Source organism: Diceros bicornis, chromosome 38, assembly GCF_020826845.1.
Source record: "Diceros bicornis minor isolate mBicDic1 chromosome 38, mDicBic1.mat.cur, whole genome shotgun sequence".
NCBI classification, from domain to species: Eukaryota; Metazoa; Chordata; class Mammalia; order Perissodactyla; family Rhinocerotidae; genus Diceros; species Diceros bicornis.
This window is the reverse complement of record NC_080777.1, coordinates 26,972,218-26,995,814: the sequence shown is the minus strand read 5'-3', so window position 1 is coordinate 26,995,814 and position 23,597 is coordinate 26,972,218. Positions and strand designations below refer to the sequence as shown.

Genomic DNA, 23,597 nt, shown 5'->3' with positions numbered 1-23,597 from the left:
AACTTCCGTAACGCCCAAGTATTAAAAAAAATTAACAACCTTTTCTTGAAACTTATTCTAATACATACATATCTTTTAAAAGTTAATTCTCTAGCCAAACAGCATTACTGTTCAAAAATCCTATTTTTCTCTGAAAAAAAGACAGCCATATCTAAATATTTAGCTCTAGATTAGAAAACAAAATCTAATGCGAACATATAGAAATAAAAAATGTACATATATTTGTCATGTGGCAAGTTTTTAATAAAGCAATAAATAATGCAACCAAATTTTTAAAGGTTAGCATCAATAAAGATTTATGTGAAAAAGATGACTATGTGATACGGCACTTTTACTCTATTTATGCCATGAAATAGAATTGTAATGTTTTTACACCTGAAAATAAAATATCTAAAAATTTACAAAGAGGCAGAAATTAGCCCTCGGGTATACCTGATCACTTGGACATAATTTTTATTTAGTCTTTTTTTAAAAAATAGGCTAGTCTTTTCTCTATGCAAACCTCCAAATACTATTTTAAAATCATACTTTCTATCTCCATCAACATGATTCAAATAGACACTGAACATTATTCAAATTAAAAAACAGATGTAGGGGGCCGGCCTGGTGGTGTAGCAGTTAAGTTCGAGTGCTCCAATTCTGCAGCCCGGGGTTTGCCAGTTCGGATCCTGGGCTCGGACCTATGCACCGCTCATCAAGCCATGCTAAGGGGGCATCCCACATACATCAACTAGAAGGATGTACAACTATGACATACAACTATCTACTGGAGCTTTGGGGAGAAAAAAGGAAAAAAGGAGTAAGACTGGCAACAGAAGTTAGCTCAGGGCCAATCTTCCTCAAAAAACAAATCAATTAATTAATTAAAGAAAAAAACATGTAACAAAAAACTAGTCAGTGTACATCTAAAACATATATACAAATATCACATTATACTATATTCTCACTTATACCGTATTCTCACCAGCATTTCTCTTAGGTGAAATTCAGCATATCTAGTAAAATACATTTGCACTGCCACTTAAGAGATGTATATTAATATAAAAGAGGCTAGTTGATGCAAGCTGTTTCCATTCAAAGATTTTGGCAAAACAGTCACACTTTTTTTTTAATCACCATCAAACATCCTCCTACAAATTAAATGCTGAAGACCAAATGCAACTATATAGTGGACACTGAATATCCAAGTACCATTTTTTGGACTCAACTGGATCACTTGGTTCCTGCATTCTAAACACTACAACTCCAAGTGGAACACACATTACTTATTTCTAAGTTTTACAATTCTAGCATTCCTCCTCAAGAAATCTTGAGCAACATTTCAATGATATTACCCAGAATAAACTCATCCACAGAGGAAGAACAAAAAATGACACTCTTGTTTTATGTATATAAAAAAAATTGACCTCCATTGTATATCAAAATATTTAAGTTCACAGTTTGGTATGTTAGTCTTTAAAGAAGGAAGTTTCAGACAAAACATCAAAACCATCAGGGCCAGCCTCATGGGCGTGCAAACTGTGCAGTCAGCAGGGCCCTGCACTAGAGTTTAATGCTCTCTTGTTGCCATCTTGAAATTCTTCATACTTTTTTACCTGGGGAGCCCACAATTATGTAGCTGATCCTGGAACCATATACTAAGCATCTTTAGAAATGTACTGCCATAGTTAAAACAAAAACAAAGAGCAGCAAATGAGATCCTGGTATGCAAGGCATTCTCGAAGATTAGGAAAAATGATAATGAAATAATGAGAAATAATGAAGTAATAAGAGAACCAGAATTACAGGCACCAGCTGTTCTCCATCTCTTCCAAGTATCTAACAAGAGGAACTAAGTAATTTACATTAAACATAAGGAAATATTTCTGGCCTGGGAGTGTTGTCAAATGTCTAATGTGCCACTAACATAATCCATATTCACCTTTTTAATAACAGACCTGATGATGAGGCTTGACAGTAGCCGGTTGTGTGACCTCGAACAAGCCATTTAATCTTGCTGGGCCTCAGTTTCCTCACTATATTAAACAAAGAGTTTGGAGATGATTTACATAGTCCCTACTACCTCTAAAATATAGTCTATGGTTCTACAATCTCGGTTACAAAAAAAACATAAATAATAAATGCCTGCTTGGCACATTTTCACACTTACAAATAATATTTTACTGTCATGTCCTATCCTTCAAATCTCCAGCAAGAAAAACAAAGCAAAAAATGATAATAATAATACCTTGGAGATCCCCATAGGTCCAGTTAATACTATAAATGGTCTTCACACGAGATGACAGCTAGTTAGAGTTCTTTGCTATAAATTTGTAATTAGGTCAAACATTTACCATCAGAAGGGATGTTATGTTTCCAGACAAGCATATCTCTGTAATTATAATGCATTTTCATAAGACTACATTTTGCAGCGGCTATTTCAAAGAATTAAATACACAGAGACTGGATGATGGAAAAGACAGGATGCTTCTGAAGGTATAACTGGCAGTTTTAAGTGTGATTTTTATTATATATTTATCTTTCCATGGAAATATTTTTCTTCTGAAGATGTAAGGAGGTCTCAGCAGACTTAACTGCACAAATATTTGCTACACACAATTTTGGGAATTATATAAATGTGTAAAACAGTTACATCTCAATTAGAATTCTGGTAGGTAATACTAATTTGCAGCGTGTGAATATTTTCACTCTTGGCACCCTGAATAAAATTCAGAGTCTTAAGTCGCTTTAGAAAGTGCGAAGTAGAACGGGCCTGCAGCCACGAGATCACTGAAAATACTTATCACCAGCATCTCTTTCTCTCTACTTTGACAAAATATTTCCCATCCGTGCTCTACTAGTCTTTTTCTTTTACTGTAATGTTGGAAAATCCGCTAAGAGTACTCAGTTGTTTAAGTTAAGAGAATAATTTAATAGAGTATCAATGTAAGCTATTCATTTTCCAAAGTTGAAATTGTATGGGTTATTAACAGAAGCTGAAAATATACTTCATTTTAGGGTAGAAAATGTGAAACAGGTAAGATATTTTTCTGAGCGATCAAGCTTTGAAAAAAAACCCTTAAACTATTTAGCAAAAAAGAAAAATAAGCTTCTATAAAGTCACAATGCTCTTCCCCCCAAAAAGTTGCCTTCTAAACACTGATATATCAATCTCAAGGAAACTTAGCCAGGACATTAAAAATATCCATAAAACATCTATGCATGCATCAGAATTACTACAAGGAATGATCCCTGAACTGCTGCCACATGGATAATTCTTAAGAGAAGCTTCCATGTTACTAAAACTAAGAGAGAAAACACTTGGAAATACTAGGATGCTTTCTCTACTCCATCAGAGCACCAGAGATAGAGACAAAAAAGCAGAGTCAGTCTTCAGGAAGACACAGAAGGTCAGAAGATAAACGGAAACATCTGCCTCTTTCATGAATTCTTTCTGGTTATGTTACACCAGACAAGAGTAACATAGCTGGAAAGATATTTCAATATTCTCAATGGACAAGGAAAACACAGCAGAACAATAATGAGACAGTAAAAGTCCTTCAGTAGAACTCTAAGTGAAAAAAATGGGACAGCAGTGTATCTCTTCTCTTTACTTAATTGTCCATAGCTACCCGTACTCCTCCTCGTGGGGTTACGTGCTTTTTAAAAGGCAGCTTTCAATCAATATTACCTTCAAATGTAAGGAGCCAAAAGTCCCTTGAAAATTATCTTCCGATTCTTCCCAAATAAACATGGTTCAAAACTTCTACATCACCTTTTTAGTTAGGCTCACAGAATTACATAACGGTCATTATGGTACATAATTTGCAATTTACTAAAAGCTCTAAGGTCTCCACTACTACACTGTCAAACTACTTAAGTATCAAAGAAAATCTAAGTGATATTTTACCAGCAACACTGCTTCTATAAAATAAATCTGTATGACACACCTACACGTATATATCATATGTAGACATAAAGCTATATGGATCTACCCACACAGGTGTACGTGCATTATGTGTAGGTACCTATGTATATAATACTCAATTCTGTAGAGTTTTTCCAGATAGTACCACTAATTTGTAACCTCAAGACTTCAGAATAATTCTTAGGTGATCTATAGTATAAGACAGACAACAATCTTCCACAAAGGACTCCATGGAAAACAGACTGCATTTGGAGTCACTGGCAGTTCTCATAGTTGTCTGGCTTGGGCTGTACACTTTATGCCAGATGCTGAAATGGAAAGTGTAGGTATCTCGGTAAACCATAAATCAGAGTCATCAAGGTAGACGGCACTGCTGGGAAAATTTTATTGCTTTAAGGATCCAAAGGTGAAGTGTGTAAAAGACACTTCAAAGTGATTTTATTTCCAGTACAGCCTCTAAATTTGGACAAGTACAAATAAAAATGTGTCTGCAAATGCAAAAATAACCACACCAAGAAGGTGAATAAGATTTATAAGTTATAATATTCAAAGATAATAATTATCTCCAAAACATTGTTGGTATTTAGCTAATTTATCAAAGTCTGTGGTAAGTAGAATTTCAAGACATACCTCACCCTCCAAAATTCCCAAGTTCTGGTGTATAATCCCCTTCTCTTGAGTGTGAGTTGGGTTACGAATATGATGGAGTATCATTCCCATATTATGTTATCTTATATGGCAGAAAGGATTTTACAAATGTATTCAAGGTTCCAAATCAGCTGCTTTTGAGTTAATCAAAAGAGAGATTATCCTGGGTAGGCCTGATCTAATTGGGTAAGCCCTTCAAAGAAGAAAGAGAGATTCAAAGCCAGAGAGCCTCTCCTCCTGGCCTTAAGGGAGCAAACTGCCAAGCTGTGGAGAGGACCATGTGGCAGGGAACAGCAGGTGGCCTCTAGGACCCGAGGATGGCCCCCAGTTGACAACCAGGAAGACAGCACCGACTTCAGTCATACAACCCCAAGGAACTGAATTCTCCCAACAACCAGAGAACAAGGAAGAAAACCCTAAACCTCAGATGAGATCACAGCCCCAGCTGGTACCTTGATTTTAGTCTTTAAGACCTTGAGCAGAGAACCCAGTAACTGGTATGTGAACTCAATGACCTATAGAAATTGTGAGATAATAAATCTATGTTATTTTAAAGATGCTAAATTTGTGGTAATTGGCAATAAAAAACTAATACAAAGTACATTTCTAAATACAGTAAAAATCAATATATAAAATTACCTTTGTCTGTATAAAGCAAAAGAGTCTTCAGGCTCCTACCAAATTTAGAGAATGCCACACTAGTGGTAACAACGTAGAAAATACAAAGTTGACAATCCAGGAAGATGGCCTGTATTGAAATATATCAGGAATAAGAAGAGATAGTCTAGATCAGAAACAAGACACAGATACCCACGCTCACACTCCTATTCAACATAGTACCGGAAGTTCTAGCCAGAGCAATCAGGCAAGAAAATGAAAGAGAAGACATCAGAATTGGAAAGGAAGAAGTGAAATTATCTCTATTTGCAGATGACATGATTTTATGTATAGAAAATCTCAAAAGACTCCACCAAAAAACTGTTAGTTCTAATCAAAGAAGTCAGTAAAGTTAGAGGATATAAAATTAATGTACAAAAATCAGTAGGGTTTCTATACACTAACAACGAATTATCCGAAAAAGAATGAAAGAAAATAATCTCATTTATAATAGCATCAAAAACAATAAAATACTTAGGAATAAACCTAACCAAGGAGGTGAATGATCTCTTCTCAGAAAACTGTAATATATTTATGAAAGAAATTAAAGACGACACAAATAAATAGAAATGTATCCCGTGTTTATGGTTGGAAGAATTTATATTGTTAAAACGTCAATACTACCAAAAGCCATCTATAGATTCAATGCAATCCCTATCAAGATGCCAATGGCATTTTTTACAGAAATAGAAAAAACAATTCTAAAATTTACCACAAAAGATTCAAAATAGCCAAAGCAATCATAAGAAAGTAGAACAAAGCAGGAGGTACTATACTTCCTGACTTCAAGCTACAGTATAAAGTGATAGTAACCAAAATAGTATGGTACTAGCACAAAAACAGACAAAAAGATCAATGGAACAGAATTGAGAGCACAGAATCAAACCCAAGCATACACAGTCAACCAATATTTGAAAAGGGAGCCAAGAATACTCAATAGAAAAGAGACAGTCTTTTCAATAAATGGTGCTGGGAAAACTGGATATTCACATGTCAAAGAACGAAACTAGACCTCTATCTTACACCATGCACAAAAATTAACTCGAAATGGATTAAAGATTTAAATTTAAGACCTGAAATCATGAAACTCCTAGAAGAAAACATAGGGAAAAAGCTCCTTGACGTGGGTCTTGGCAACGAATTTTTGGATATGACACCTAAAGCACAAGTAACAAAATCAAAAATAAACAAGTGTGACTATATCAAACTGAAAAGTTCTGCACAGCAAAACAAATAATCAACAAAATGAAAAGACAACCTATGGAAACGGCAAAACATATCTGTAAACCATATATGTGATACGGGGTTAATATCCAAAATATATAAAGAACTCATACAACTCAATAGCAAAAACACCACAAATAATCCAATCAAAAATGGGCAAAGGGCCTAAAAAGACATTTTTCCAAAGAAGATATACAAATGGCCAACAGGTACATGAAAAAATGCATAACATATACTAGTTATTAGGGAAATGTAAATCAAAATCACAATGAGACATCATCTCACGTCTGTTAAAATGGACACCATCAAAAAGACAGGAGATAACAAATGCTGACAAGGATATGGAGAAAAGGGAATCCTCATGCACTGTTGGCTGGACTGTAAACTGGTACAGCCACCACTATGGAAAACAGTATGAAACATCCTCAAAAAGTTAAAAATAGAACTACCATATGATCCAGCAACTCCACTTCTGGGACTATATCCAAAGGAAATGAAAACACTAACTCAAAAAGATGTCTGTACCCCTACGTTAATATTAATAGCAGCGTTATTTACAATAGCCAAGACATGGAAACAACCTAAGTGTCCATCAATGGATGAATGGATAAAGAAGTTGTGGTGTATGTATGATTTCACTCATATGTGGAAGATACAACAACAACAAGCAAACACAGACACAGAGAATAGACTGATGGTTTGGGGGAGGGGGCGTTAAAGGGGTAAAGGGGCACATGTGTATTGTGACTATGGCAATTAGAATTTTGGTAGTGAACACGATGTAGTCCACACAGAAGTTGGAATATAATGATGTACACCTGCAATTTATATAATGTTATAAACCAACGTTACCTCAATAAAAAATTAAATAAAAAACAGTAACAAAAATTTTATGATACTTAAATTGGTGCAGCCTCTATGGAAAACGGTATGGAGATTCCTCAAAGAATTAAAAATAGAGATGCCCTATGATCCAGCCATCCCACTACTGGGAATCTATCCAACGCACCTGAAATCAACAATCCAAAGAGGCTTATGCACCCCTAAGTTCATCGCAGCATTATTCACCATAGCCAAGAAGTGGAAGCAACCTAAGTGTCCCTCGACTGACGATTGAATTAAGAAAATGTGGTATATATATACAATGGAATACTACTCAGCCATAAAAAAAGACAAAATCGTCCCATTTGCAACAACATGGATGGGCCTGGAGCGTATTATGTTAAGTGAAATAAGCCAGAAAGAGAAAGACAAACACTGTATGATCTCACTCATATGTGGAATATAAACCAACACATGGACAGAGAAAACTGGACTGTGGTTACCAGGGGCAGTGGGGGTGGGGGGTGGGCACAAGGGGTGAAGGGAGTCTCATATGGGGTGATGGACAAACAAAAATGTACAACCCAAAATTTCACAATGTTAGAAACCATTAAAACATCAATAAAAAAAAAAAGAACCTTCTAAAAGAGACCTATATACCTTTAGTGAAATACAGTTGTTTAAAAGCTTTATACAAAAAAAAAAAAAATTTTATGATACTTAAATGTATAAATACAATAAATATTTAAAATAAACCATTTCAAAGTACCATTACATTTCTTTTAAATTAATAAAATCAAACATTATGTTTTGTTTGTAAGAGCACTGGCTGGACTGTTAGGAAGCAGGGCCACAGAAATTGCTGTGGTGGCATCCACTAATTCAACCTTTCCAGATAGCAATTTGGCACTGAAACAGTATCCTGAACTCAGTGAACCCACTTTAGGAGGTAAGAGTCCAAGAAAATAATCCAAAAGAAGTATTTGAACAACGGTGCTCAAAAATACCACTTATAATAGTAAAAAGGAGGGGAAAAAAAAGGAAAGAAAAAAGATTGCACTACAGTTATCAGTGCATAGAATACTACACTGTGATTTAAAATAATAAATCATATGCTGTATGTACTGATTACAACTATAAAAAATCTATGCTTATACACTGACTCAAATGGATGTGAAGTCAGAATAAAGTAAATAATAGTTTTAAAAAAAAGAAGTTGTGGTATATATACACAATGGTATATTATTCAGCCACAAAAAATGAAGGAATCTTGCCATTTGCAACAACATGGATGGACCTTCTGGGCATTATACTAAGTGAAATAAGTCAGACAGAGAAGGACAAATACTCTATGATCTCACTTATATGTGGAATCTTAAAAAAAAACCAAACTCACAGAAAAAGAGATCAGACTTGTGATTACCAAAGGCAGAGGGTGGAAGGAGGGAAAACTGGAGGAAGATGGTCAAAAGGTACAAGCTTCCAGTTGTGAGAAAAATAAACACCAGGGATGTAATGTACAGCATGATGACTACAGTTAACACCACTGCATGATACATATGAAAGTTGTTTAGAGAGTAATCCCTGAGGGTTTCTCATCAAAATGAAAAAAAATTTAAGAAAAAATGTAAGTGAAAGCATTATGCTGCAGACCTTAAACTTATACAGTGATGCATGTCCATTATATCTCAATAAAACTAGGAAAAAAAGAAAAGACAACCTTAACTAATTATTTGGAATTGTGCCAAACTCCTGGCACAAAATAGATATCCATTTAAAGTATTCATATTGCACATTTCACTAAAAAACATTCATAAAAATAATATTCACTTTCTTCTTCGCCACTGTGGTGTGGTATGAAAATCTTCTGGCAGACAACAAACTTCCTAGTTTCCCTTCAGGAGATTTATTACATTGGATTATATTTTGTTTTATCGATAATTTAGCAAAATACAGGATTTTTAAAAAACAGTGTTAAATGTATGTACTTATGTTTTCTTCTACCTGTCTCAACTAACTTGTTAATAGGCAATTATAAATATAGGAACTTATACATGGTTGAATGAATAAACTATTTTGGCAAAATGGGCTATGAAAATTTTAAATATATTTTAGCGATATTTCTATTGACAAGCTGAAATAAACAAAGCTCTTGTTTACATATTTCTGAGATTAGTCTCTCATCTCCTCTACACTAAGTCATCATCACTCAATATGTTTCTTGACATGAGAAGAGTGAAATAAACAGTATTAACAAGGCATACTACAAAATGTAGCATGTATTGGTCCAAACAGGGTACAATAAAGAAAATGTATAGCATATAGATCACAAGTTGATAAACTGAAATCTGTTTTGTAAGAGTCTATTTTCCTTTAAAATTCTGATTACTGACGATAAAGAAATATACGATGAAAAATTCTGGATTTCCTTTTATCCTAAAACTCATCTGGGAAGTATTTCATCTGACCACAGCCTCAGGTATTCCTTTGTCACTAATTAGAGAAATACTGAATATTTCAACTATAAATTGCTTAATTATATTTGTCAGCCTGCTCTAAACCAATTAATTATTTACGTGTAAAAATCTTTGATGCAACGCTATCCAGAGGTTCGTTTCTGGAATACAGACCAGAAGCTATATTTCCTCTACGCCAATTAAGCTGAAGACTTGAGACAGTGAAATGCACTGCTGTGATGCACAATGATTTACAGTATTACTCACTATAAAGAAATGAATCGTGCTCCTACAATTCAGGTGTCTACTCCTGTCCTTTATAAGCATTAAGTCACTGTCACGTTCCTTCATGAATGAAGTTCCTTTGATCTTTTCCCAATGTAGTCTCTTTTATAAAGAATGGCTTACAGCACAAATAAGAGTGCTTAGAAAACAATTTTAGAATTTCTTAGGGCCAAAGAAAAACCCCTGTCCTGTATCAGGACACCGTCTTCTCTCACGCCAGTGTACGTACCACTCAACATCTCAGCGACATCCCAGGAGAGCCAAGTGTGAAACAGCAGGAAACTGCTATGACTCTGACACCACCACCCACGTGCACCCACTGGCCCCCAGAACAGACAAGTGTGACAGAGGTCAAAGAATCAACTTTGTACTTATATTCCCCACATGTTTATTGAGTTACTACCATCAGGCAGCCTGGTGAGCAAAGCAGACACGGTCCCTGTAGTCAACAGAGCTGTCAGTCAAATGGGAAACAGAGACATCAATAAATTAACCCCACACGTACAGACATGACTGTATTACTAAGCGCTGTGAAATAAGAGTATCCCAAGAGGATTAATAGTGTAAAACAGTGAGTGAGGGAAAGAGACATCCTTGAGAAAGTGATGTCTGAGCGGAGAACTAAAGGATAACAGACACAAACGCAGCCAAGAATGGTGGGAAGAGCACGCCAGACAAATGGAACTGCATGCACAGACGCCCTGAGGAAGGAGAAAGCACGGTACACTCAAGGAACTGAATGGTCAGCGTGCGGCAGCACACAAGAGGCAAGTAGGGCCAGATCTGACGGCAAACGTTTGTCGAGCACCCACTCTGTGCAGGTGCTGGCCTCAGACCAGGGATACGTGAGTACACAAAACACACCAGGACTCCTCCCTCCAAGAGCTCACACTCCGATCACACAAGGTTCAGTACATCCTGTCAAACATTTTCATCTTTACCCTCAACAGGAAGCTCAAGGAGGATTTGAAAGCAGAGGTTTTGCTTGCTTTTTCCCTCCTCACCTTCCTAAAGACAGATGGAGAAACAGATTTGAGGGATGGCTGCTGGATGCTGGGAGATTAGTTAAAAAGTCTCACTCTCCAGGTGGAAGATGATGGTACTTCATACCACAGGGAGAGAAATGGAAATGGAGTTGGGTGGAGAAATCTGAAAGACATTTGGAAGAAAAATGAACACAACTTGGTGACAGATTGAAAATCGGAGGTAAGGGAGAGACGTGTCCAAGAGAGCCTTGGTCTCCAATGAGCACGACTGGATAGACGTGCGCCTAACCTCGGAAAATGGGAGGAGGGTAGTCTGTGAGGAAGATCATGAATTTCCTTACAGACATGTTGAGTTATATGGGCTCAGAATTAAAAAAAGAGCTCCACAGTAAAGATAAAAAACTGGATGTCAACAAGAGTCTGGAGAGTAACTGAATCCACAGGCATGAATGAGATCAACTACGAAGAGTATAAAGCAAAAAAAAAAGCCAGGACTGAAACTTTTAAAACTCCATCATGAAAGGCCAGCCAGGAAGAAGAGAATGACTCAGTTAAGAAGAATCAGTCTCCAGAGAGGCAGAGAGAAAACCAAGACACTTTGGGACTCAAGAAGCCAGTGGAGGAGTATTTTAGGAAAGAGAATATGAAACGCAGAGCCAAATGCAGCTGAGAGATCAAGCAGAACGAGGACTGGAAGAGCTCCACTGGATTTGACGACAGAGGTCATTCAAGAGCCACTTCTTGCAGTGTGTTTCAAGTGGGGTCAGGGGTGAGTGTCTGACTGTGGAGGAAAACAGAACTAGGGCAGTAAGAAGAAGGAGGCAGGCGGAGGGGGGTGGGGAGACTTCAATCAGTAGCGTCTTCTCTCATCACCTTACTTAAAATAGCAACCCTCCTCCTCTACACTCCTCACTGCCCTTCTGTCCTTTACTTCTCTCCACTGCACTCTCCAACATTTGACTCACTGTATTTTCTACGTGTGTATCATTTTGTCTTCCCCACTAGAGATAAGTTTCATGAAGGAACTAGTGAATGAGTGAATGAGGGACATGTGTGCCTGCATGTGTGTGCATGTGAACATGTGTAAGATAACAATGAGCTGAGCATATGCAAATGATGACAGAAGGGATCCAGAAGATGCACAACAGTTTAAGTGGCTGACGATGCACAACAGTTTAAGTGGCTGACACTGAACTCACGCTGGAAAGCAAGGTTCTTAACTGCTAGAGAATCTATGAATGCCTTAATCAGAAGACCAGTCAATGTTCTGTAACGGAAAGCAAATTGTGCATGCATCAACATTTTTCTGGTAAGAAAGTCAAAGGTTCAAAGAGTTCTGTGACACAAGAGTCTTTACGGGCCACAAAAAAAAAACACATGAGGGCCAGCCCAGTGGCGCAGTAGTTAAGTTCACGCGCTCCTCTTCGGCTGCCCGGGGTTCACAGGTTCGGGTCCCAGGCACGGACCTATACACTGCTTATCAAGCCATGCTGTGGCAGGTGTCCTACATAGAAAATAGAGGAAGATGGGCACAGATGTTAGCCCAGGGCTGATCTTCCTCAGCAAAAAGAGGAAGATTGGCAATGGCTGTTAGCTCAGGGCTGATCTTCCTCACACACACACAAAAAAAAGCACATTGATTTTTGCATCAGACAAACCTAATTTCAAATATCAGTCCTTCTACTTACTAGTAATAATACTTATCTTCTCTAAGTGTCAAATTATCTCTCAGAATCTTTGTGAAGAGTAAATATGATCATGCACATAAAGTACTTAACATTGCTTTTAAAAACTCCTTACAACAAGCCCATGTAGCAGAGGTTACTAGCTGTGCTCAGCATCTGTTGAGAGGCTGAAGATACAAATGGACAATGGCCAGATCGTATATAAAAACAAAACTGTGACGCACAACCTGCAGCAACTTGACCGGGAAACCAACCTTTTATCTATAACAAACCATCCAGGAGGCCAGCCTGCATAAGGCAGACTTGCAGGAAGCTAGACTGCTATCTGTAGTGACAATCCAGGAAGCTAAACAATAACTTCTGTAACAGTCAGCCCCAAATGGCCAGGACTGGATTAATAACTCACAGCTTCCCTAATTTTTGTCCCTGCTTCCAACTCAGAACCAACCAGAGATAGCCAAATGTGCATCCCACCCAATCTTATAGGACGCCCACTTCTAGTGAGCTCGCCTACAGCTTCCCAGGCCAACACTTCCCATCAGGACACACCTGAAGCCTTCCCTTTTGTTCCACTAAAGATTTCCTACTCCTCCGCCAGCCTGTGAATCTCTGCCAGAACGTTAGTGACAGCAGCTGACTCCCTTGCTATGGTAAGCTCAGAATAGTTAGCCTTTGCTTTTCCCATTTGGTTGGTCTTCGTAGATTTCCACATTCATCTTCCAGAGTAACAGGAGTTTAGCTGGGCACACTGCCAGCCAGATGCAGACTGTATACTCCAGCCTCCCTTGCAGGTAGACATGCTCATGAGACTAACTTCTGGCCAATAGGATAAAACTGCAAACGCTGAGAGGCAGCACCCAGTGAGGTGCCTTAAGATACAGCAGCAAGCATCCTGTGTTCCTTCAGGCCTAGGAATGGTGACTTGAATAGCTGTAAACAGGCCTGGTCTCTGAGAATTTGATAGATCAGAGCTACCACATTAGCCCCAGAATTTTATGTAATAGAGAAATATAAATAATAATAATAATAGCAGTAGCTACCATTTACAAAGACTTACCACGTATCAGGCACTGTTCTAAGCTCTTAATGAACAGTTAACCATTTAAAACAACCCTATGAAGTAGGTCCTATTATTATTTTGTTTCTGAGAAAATGTGGCACATAGAAGTTAAGTTAAGGACAAGAAATTTTTAGGCTACTGTTATTTGGGGATTTCTAGAACTTGTAGCTGAACTTAAACTCATTTAATATGCCCTTAGAAAAGGGCATTAAATAACTTTTAAGTGGTCAAATCAGGGCTTGCTGTGCAGGGTCTGAATGCAAAGCCCACTTTCTTCTCTGGTGAAATGCTTTCAGGAAGGGTTCAGGCTGCTCTAGAATCTCCTTCTGCCCTCTCTTCCCTGAGGTCCAGAGACACAGGATTAAGAGTGGTCTGCTCAGAGAAAACAAGCTGCAGAATCTTAACTTTAGCTCACAGAAGACAAGTCTCTCAGTCTATTTCCAGGTTGGGTTTGGAGTGTTCATATATCTATGCTGACCAGTGTGAACTTCACCAGGTAAACCAGCTTCATAATCATAATCACCACCATTGCCAACCACTTATTACGTATCTACCATATGCCAGGCACTGCGCTGAGGTCTTTAAGTATCTGATACACCTGTATGTTTAGCAGACAACTCTATTAGAAAAAATATAACTTTAGTTAAAAAAAAAAAACCTTACCTTTATCATTCTGGATAGATCACCAGCATCTGCTAATTCCAAAACTATGTTTAGTTCATTATCTTCAATGAATGATGCATAATATTTAATTACATTCGGATGGTTGAGTTGCTGAGAAAAAACGACAGGCATCAAAAGTTTTATTATAAATTCCCAAGAGTCATTTATACTTTCATAACTTAAGAATAAACTCAGTTATTGCATTTCACTTTTTTTTTTTTAATATTTATTTATTTATTTATTTTTGTGAGGAAGATCAGCCCTGAGCTAACATCCATGCCAATCCTCCTCTTTTTGCTGAGGAAGACTGGCCCTGCGCTAACATCTGTGCCTATCTTCCTCCACTTTATATGGGACGCCGCCACAGCATGGCCTGACAAGCAGTGCCTCGGTGCGCACCCGGGATCCGAACGTGGGCCGCCAGCTGCGGAGCGCATGCACTTAACCCCTACGCCACGGGGCCTGCCCCTGTATTTCACTTTTAAATTACATAAATCTTAACATGACAGTATATTTTTCTTTAATCTAGTGAATTTTGAAACAAGTAATTATTGAAGGTAAAACTAGATATCAATTAATTTTATTTTAATATTCTTTATTAGAAATAATAAATTACACACTCAAAATTTTAAAAAGCATTGCTATATCCAAAAAATATATAAATAGATGCATACGAATGAATGACAGAATTAAATCACCAATTGCTAAAAATTATACTCTTTAAAATCAGAACTGTCATCTAATAGCACTCAAAGGTAAATAAAGTATCACTTTTTACTCCTATTTTGAAGATAGGGCTGATCCTAGTATAACGCAGCCAGTGGTAAAAAAAAAAAAAAAAAGAAGAAGAAGAAGAAAACTGGCATCTACTATATTATATCAAAATATTGCTTTTACATGAAATAACATAAATATACTGAATTTATCTATGGGGTTGATTCATAAAATCATCCTAAGAAAAATTTCCCCTTGTAGGAATATATCCATCAATCTATACACATTTAGTCTTTTTGTACTATCTTTTTGTTCAATCTTTACACAAGTTAACATAAGACAAATAGTTTCTCAAAGAAAATTACTGAAGAATGATCCCAGAGAGTATATGCATGATTTCCTTCTCTTCTTTCTACTTATAGGTTTTTTCCCCACAATTCCTATGATAATATATTATTTCTCTAATAAAAGGTTACATACATTTTAAAAGCAGTTACTTCGTGTCCCAGGAAATAATTAGACCCAACAAAACAGTCGGAAAACATGGTTCATTTTGATCTTACTCTTATCTTTTTTGGATAAATCTGATTCATTTTAGGCACAAACAAAAATGGAGTAAAAGATATCCAGGTCTTATTTAAAAGTTAAAAATATAACATAAGCCACGGCATTCTTCTAAAGAAATTTCACTAGAATAAAAGCAGAGCAAAGTGAAATAGTCATATTCTTTGAGTGGATGAAAAACTGAAAAGCTAGTTCTGACATACTCTTTACATCACCCTTTCTAAATCTGGAAAATAAATACAGAACTATTATAAAAAACATGTGAGCCATCTGGATCAGTCCACATTCCCCATACATTACATCTTGAGATAACACTAATATGCATTTATATTACTTAACCTTTAGAATATGTCTAATTGGGATGGTCCAGAAAAAATTTCTTCAATTTTTTATGCCCATTTTATCTAGTCTGAGTTTGAAATGGGGAATAAAAAAACTTAATCCTACCAAATGTTTCAATTAAATTATTTTACAACAAATCCAAGTTAACTACATTCTTCAAAATACTGAGATTCAAACTTGTATAATGTTACTTGAAGTCAGTGTGGCATAAGATCTTTTTGCTTATTTTTATCAACATATTCAGTTACATTCAAAACAGTCAGTAGTTTGTTTGCTATTTACCTTAAGGAGATCTATTTCTTTGATACAATCAGCACGTGCTTTGGCATCCATTAAATCAAATATCTAAAAAGAGAACCCAGAATTATTTAATAAAATAAGCCACATGTAAATTCATTATAATACTTTACATATAATTATACACCCACTAAGAAATTTTCTTTCCAATTAGCTTTTAGGAGCTGTGGATTCTGTGGGTATTTTATCTTATGCTACCACTAGAGCTTAAATTTTTCTCTCCAAATGCAGTCAGTATTAAAAATGGGAAAAGAGAATGGCTAGATATTCCAAGTCTTAGGTTCAAATGGAACAGAATGAAGTTGTGATCATTATTATAATGAAATAATAGTTAATATAATTAATAACAACAAGTAACATGTGCTAAAGAGATTTCATGAGCTACCTTATTTAATTGTCATTTAATCCTTATGAGGACAATAGTATTAGTACTCCCATTTTACCGATGAAGAAAAGTAGGTTTAGAAAGCTTAAGAAATTGACAAAAGTTCAAACAGCTAATAAATAGGGCAGCCAGAAGTCATTCTCCGAGTTATCCAATTATAACCCAAGCCCTGACATTACTTTGCACGATGGATCGTGTCTACAGGTCTAATGCAAGCATTCCTGACCGGGGGACAGCACTCCAAGGAGGCTGAAAACTGGTTCTTTGGAGAGAGGGGTACAAAATCTTAAACGTTTTGAGGATGAAGCACAGATATACATACAATACATAAAAAGCCATAATACATCTGTGGAATTAAACCTTCATGGGATGGGGGTAATTAGGAAAACGTTTAAAAAAGGCTCTTGGAAGGTGACAATGAAGAAAAGTTTGGGAAATATTGGTCTAATGAGAAAAACATAAAAATAAATAATACAGTCAAAGGGAAACTTAGTATGTCTCTGAAAACAAAGAAATCTCTCCATGTTCTAAGCGTGTGGAAAACAAACAATAAATAAAAAAGCAATATGCTAAATATTGCAGAAAATATCTGAATAAGTCAATACTACAAGCAGATTAAAACTCTAGTCACATAACAAAACAACTTTAATGACATTATAGTCCTCAACTTGATCAAGTCCTCCTGATTCAGGAGCCCATGTGTTCCAGGAAACATAGGCGTGTAACCAGGAAGCAGCAGCACAATCCACACCCTTTCACTCAGGCAGGAATTACTGGACACCTACCAGCGGGCGCAGCCTCTTCACACGGGCTGCTGTAATCCTCACCACATTCTTATAAGGTAAGGGGTACTGGCTCCAATTTAGAAATGAGAACTGAGGCTCATAGAGGTTAAATAATATGCTTATGGTGGCAAAACTGGTAAATGACAGAACCAGGACTCGAATCCAGATCATTCCAGCTCCAGAGTCTGTGTTTTCCTCACTGGCCCAGGCTGTTGTAGAGTCTAACACGTGCACAACTAGCTAATAAGTACTAAAATACATGTGTGCGAAGTGTTAGTATCAGAAACCTAAAGAAAGAATCCACATGAGGGCGGAGGGGGTAACATTAAAGCCGGACCTTGAAAGAATTATAGGATTCTGCCAGACAGAAATAACCAATATCTAAGGCACACAAATCAACATAGAATATGAGTGTATAATTACAGCTTAGAAGAGGCAACTTTTGCTTGATATCATTCCTAATATCCAAATATGCACACGGTTCTAATTCTTTCTTAATTAAAACAATCAATATGAAAAATATAAATAAAATTTTAAAACAAAAACAAAATCTATAAACTCGCTGCCTTAAACTAACTTTGCTCACTCCCTTCCATTTCTTGTACAACTGCACACATATCTTTTACATACTGAAAATAACAGCAGTATACAAAACGGTATGTGCTTTTTCACCTAACGTTACAGCCAAATATTTTTCATATTTCTACATAGTCTTCAACTTATTTTGGTTCTACTGAACCAAATGAAAACCTCAAATACCAAGTTTATGTTTTGCAAGTTTTAATGCGAAACAGCTGAGCACTGCATGTTAAGATTTGAAAAATACAGAATCTTATCCTAGTTAACAGTTTACAAAAAGAGAGAGAGAAACTGGATGGTATCCAAGTTCCACTGACTCAATTCAAGTAACAGAAAAGGAAATGTGTGTGCTAGCACACGTTTAGAAATAGTGACTTCTCGGGCCGGCCCCATGGCTTAGCGGTTAAGTGTGCGCGCTCCGCTGCTGGCGGCCGGGGTTCGGATCCCAGGCGCGCACCGACACACCGCTTCTCCGGCCATGCTGAGGCTGCGTCTCACATACAGCAACTAGAAGGATGTGCAACTATGACATACAACTATCCACTGGGGCTTTGGCGGGTTGGGGAGGATTGGCAATAGATGTTAGCTCAGAGCCGGTCTTCCTCAGCAAAAAGAGGAGGATTAACATGGATGTCAGCTCAGGGCTGATCTTCCTCACCAAAAAAAAAAAAAAAAAAGAAAGAAAGAAATAGTGGCTTCTCTCTCCTCCATCAGCAGTCATTCTAACCATCTTAGCCACAGCGAACTTGTATTAACTATATGACTTCAGAACAGAACAGAATGGGATGAAAAGAAAAGAAAAAAAAGAGGACGATGAGTGGCAAACACTATCACAAAGTTTACCTAAAATATCTAGGAAGAAATGTTTTTGCAAACATCAAGCCCTCGTATATATCAAACTTTGCTAAAATGAGAGAATATATTAGATATAAATGGACACTAATAACGGAGATTGAAGAAAAAGAACTACCAATATTAAAGCACAAGCAGGGCGACCCTACTTACTGAAGGAAAAACCTTACCCACCACAGTCCTCTTCAAGAGCATCCTAGCTTCACGCTACTCACAGATGAGCAACACGGATAAGGTTAATTCGCTCGTGTTCTTGCTTTCTATCATGCATGGTTTCTATCAAACCTATGTTGAATGCCAACTTATTATCAGATTTTATTTTAGATACAAATAAGAAAACAGGCTTGCAGTCCTTAAGATGCATACTGTCAGATGCAGAACGTAGACTGGAAACAGAAAACTAACATATAATCTAGTTAAGTGCTACTGTACAAAGTGAGCTGAGAACCTCAGGCGGGGTGTTTGGCTGGCAGGCTTCCCATACTTGATTTACACACGCAGGAAAGTGTAAGGAGAATTTCTTACAGAAATAAGTAAAATCAAAAGTTCATTACTTAAATATGTAAGCTTTACATTTAGCAATTTCACATAGAAAAGCCACTCTCTCTCCAAACTGCCAAAGGATGCCAGAAAAACGATGTTGTCACTACATAACAAGTTAAATGATGATACAAATATTAAAGTCAACAGAAAATTTTGAACTTGATGTTAGTTACAGGTAGGCAATGCTCATATACACAGAGACTGCTTATATTTAAAAATCCATACGTCAAGAGAAATAACTGATTCTTGCCAGATCATGAATGCTGATGCCATTCTTGGGAACTACTAGTCACAAGGGACTTGAAATAAGTCAAAGAAATGCAGGGAAGTGCAAAATTTTAAATGTCTTAAGACTTGGAAGGAATTCCTGAAAACATTATTTTTTAAGGAGACAGAGAAAGGATAATTCTGGTACTAGTGATTAAAATGAAGAAAACCACAAACTTGGAGACACACATAAATCTAATCTCCTAGTAATTAATGCCTCTATGATGGGGAAAATATTAAAAAACAAAAGATAGTGAGATGAGAATAAGATGTACGAGAGCTTTAGGAAACCCTAAAAAGACACAAAAAATATCAAGATAGAAATCATGAATCTTTAATTCAACTTATAACTAAGCTAATTTAGAATTACAAATTAACTTTTAGTTTTATCTGAATTCTCAGTAATATCAAAAGTCACTCCTCAACCACTGAGAGAAATAAGCATTGCTGGCACATTTAAGGCAAAACTAAATTCTTAAGCAAATTCATTTAATTGGAAATTCAGAAGTATCTTACTTTTCTTTTTCTCTTAGCCAGCAAGTCAAGACAAAAATAAATGCTGAATCTTTAGATGAAATCATTCCCAGACACAGATTCAAAGCTGTCTGATTTCAGGAGCAAGAAAAGGCAACACATACAGGAAAAAAAAAATCTGGATTTTGTAAAAACATTTTTCATAAAATATTTACAAGCTTGCTTTCAGAAGGCATCTTCTTCAGCTCTACCAAAATTTCTTTGGGTTTTTAAACTTATTTTATACTTGGTAAGAGCAAAGTTACTATTAGCAGTGTTCAGGCAAGTACTGGCTAATTAAATTGTTGGTATTCTCTGAATCATTTTAAAAGTTTTCCTCAAATTTTGCCAAAATTACTCATGACTAATGAAAGTGAAAAAGATAACACTAGATACCTTTAAGATGAAAAAGAGGCTTCAAGTAACTGAACAGAAATGTCCTTGAAAAGGCCTATGTCAAATTCTTAGAAGAAGTAACACTTAAAATGTAGCAAAGAAGTACTCTATATACTAAGAAAGTTCGACAAAACTGGTATATCTCACTTGAAATGAATCTTACATAAACAGAAATCTTAAGCAAGTATCTCCCAGCTCCCCAGCCTTACACAGCCTGGATAAATGCACTGAGCAGCTTGCCCCTAAACCGAGTCCTGTACTCCGTGTGACAACACCTCAGTCCTTCTCCTCCTGATCCTACCTCCGGATTATGCCTCTGTTCATTCCAGTGTTCTTGCCCCTTGTATCCCTGGTGCCATAATGATGCTTCCATCCCTCTATTCCAATTGCCTGATGGCTGGACAGACCCTCCCCTAACCACTGTCGGGGTCGGGGAAGGGGACCCTTAACTCCCAACTCTATCACAAGGAACATTTTTGCTATCAGCCTGCAATTTCTGCTTCTCCTATTGGCTGACTGGTAGGCAGACTTTCCCTTACAGAGCCTCTCTTTTTTATCTGAAGGGGTAAAGATGGGTGAGCGGGTTAGAAAATCCACAGCAGAAGGGCTGTGGCCTCTCTAAATATAAATTACAATCACTGAACAAGAGAATCTCCAACTAATTAAAGTCTCGACCACCAGCCCTTCCCTGCCTAAATACACAGTCACTCTAAATGGTGGGGTGGGGTGGGGATGGGAGCAGAACTTAAGCAAGGTGACTCCAAGAAGAGTTCTACACTGGTGCCAGAAACCTCGCTCCCTCTAACACCCAGGCCCGTGATCTAGCTGCTGCGAGCCTTCCGCTCTTAATGCATCAAACATGTCTGAACTACAAATTAAAACACAGGCCTCAATTTCTTTCTTGTGAATTCCTTCAGGTCCTGGCAAATGATGGTATGGAGCTAGATACCTGTTTGTGTCACTAATTATTCTATGACTATGAAAACCCGCTGTTTCCAAGGGGCTGCCTTTTAACTCAACAGGTTAGTATACAGTGATCTAACTTCCAGTCTATCAGTAGGCCCTGTTCAATAGGTTTCCTTCAAATGAAAAAGCCTCTAAAAACTATCACAAAAATTCATCTTTTGTTGTGATTTTATGAGAGCTAGAAGCTCAGCCAAGCTTAGTCAGGGCTCCTACAGATTAAGAAGCCACCCTACAGAGGAACACTGGAAGCGGTTGAGTGAGAATGTGGGTGCAGGAGAAGCAAACAATCCAAAATCGTCACTGTGACAAAAAGGGAAGCCTTTGAAGGGAACAGAAAGGGGTATACCCAGAGAAGCTGGAAAAACAAGATGGTAGGCCACAGAAAACAGCAGAGGCAAGTTCTGAGAAGCTGCGGGTGTTGAAGCACCAGAGTCTACAGAGATGTCAGTAAGAAAGTCAGCTGATGACATTACAGCCTGAGAAGGAAGGCTGACGTGGGAGAAATGGGGAGCTGGTGGAAACGCCTCAAAGGAGGCAGAAGAGGAGGAATTCATCCAGAGCACACGTGGAGTTAGGAGAAGAAGAATCAGGACAGCTAGGGGATCGTGGAAGCACGTCGGATAGCAGAAACTGTGTCCGTCACACAGGAGATGACACTTTCTGCTGAGCACAAACACCTACGGGCTGTGGCTGAGGCTTCAAAGTAGTAGTCCTTAATTTCCATTGCAGGCAACACTATAATCACGTATCCGCTGGTTTGGGGTTCTTCTTACACTGTGGTTAAAATATGTCCAAGTAGGAAGTGTAAGAGAGTGCATTTCTTAGAGAAATAACCTGAGCCCTTCTGGGTTATGGAGAAATGAAGAAACACACAGTGGAGATAAACCATGATGGGGGAGACTGTGAAGTGGAAGCATCCACGTTGCTTGAATAGCTGACAAGGGTCCAAGAAAGGTAAAAAAAACAGGTGAAACCGGACTTTAAGTAAGAGGTCTGGAGAATATGGAAAAGTGCGTGCTGGTCAGGATGATTCAAGGAACAAGTTTCGTTGGAAGCAGAGAATGGGCGAGAAATGAAAACTGTCAGTAGAGAGAGAATTTGAGAGGGTGGGAGAGAACACAAACGTGTAGGGTAAGCCATGAGTGCGGACTGAGAGAGCCAACCCCGTGCCAGGGAGTCAGGCCTGCGGAGAAACCGTGAGACCGCGTCTCAGTACAGCCAACACGGTGCCAGGGAATGGAGAGAGGAAAAACGAGAGCAAGGGGCTCTAAACATATTAAAAAAAAAGAAAAAGGTACCACAGACTGGCAGACAGGGACAAGGATGGAAAAATATATTTGACTGGATGGCACTGGCTTCAAAGATGGAAGAGTGCCAGCTGGCTGGGTGTAGAATAAGGTCGGAAGTGGCAGTGGAAAGCAAGCTCTAAGGAAGAGGACTCCACGGTGGCCCACGTCAAGGAAGAGAAGCATCTTACACTGGAGAGGGCTGTGAGGAAGTGGGCACGCCAGACGGAAGGGCAGATTCATTTACAGAACAGGGACTAAAGAGCTACTGTGAAAAAAAGGTCAGACGTACCGCCCTTAAAACCTGCCTCCTGTGTGAAAGACATTATGTCACCTGATTTGCTTTTAGATATTCTTTTAGTTCTAATGTTCACAAAACTTTGAAAATCTCATATTTTGTAATTTTTGTTCATATTGCCAATAATATTACTTATTTAATAGGTGAAAATTTTTCCATTAATAATGTTTGGCCTTATTATTGCTACGTACTGAAGAGGATGAATCCATTCGCTACACAGTAGTCTTTGCAATCTTAAAAAAAATAGACAGGATTTTATCACTCACCTGCTTAAACTCCTCAGTGGCCATTCATTACCCTTACGACAACAGACAACATATAAAGAACACATAAACCTCTCTCCATGAGCTACCAACAAAACCCTCAACATCCGGTTCCTATCTAGTTCTGTAAGCCACGCAACTTCTCTCCCTCAGT

General features: G+C 37.6%; 1 protein-coding gene across 2 annotated transcripts in view; it reads right to left on the bottom strand.

Annotated features, from left to right (window-relative positions):
* NEK7 (NIMA related kinase 7) overlaps positions 1–23,597 on the bottom strand; it is a 151,201-nt gene that overhangs the window by 43,435 nt on the left and 84,169 nt on the right. For both annotated transcript variants that reach the window (XM_058533742.1, XM_058533743.1), the window contains 2 exons: positions 16,296–16,358; positions 14,394–14,504 (listed from right to left, as the gene is read on the bottom strand). In XM_058533742.1, the coding sequence (XP_058389725.1) occupies positions 14,394–14,504; positions 16,296–16,358 (174 nt within the window). The remainder of the gene's footprint in view (positions 1–14,393; positions 14,505–16,295; positions 16,359–23,597) is intronic.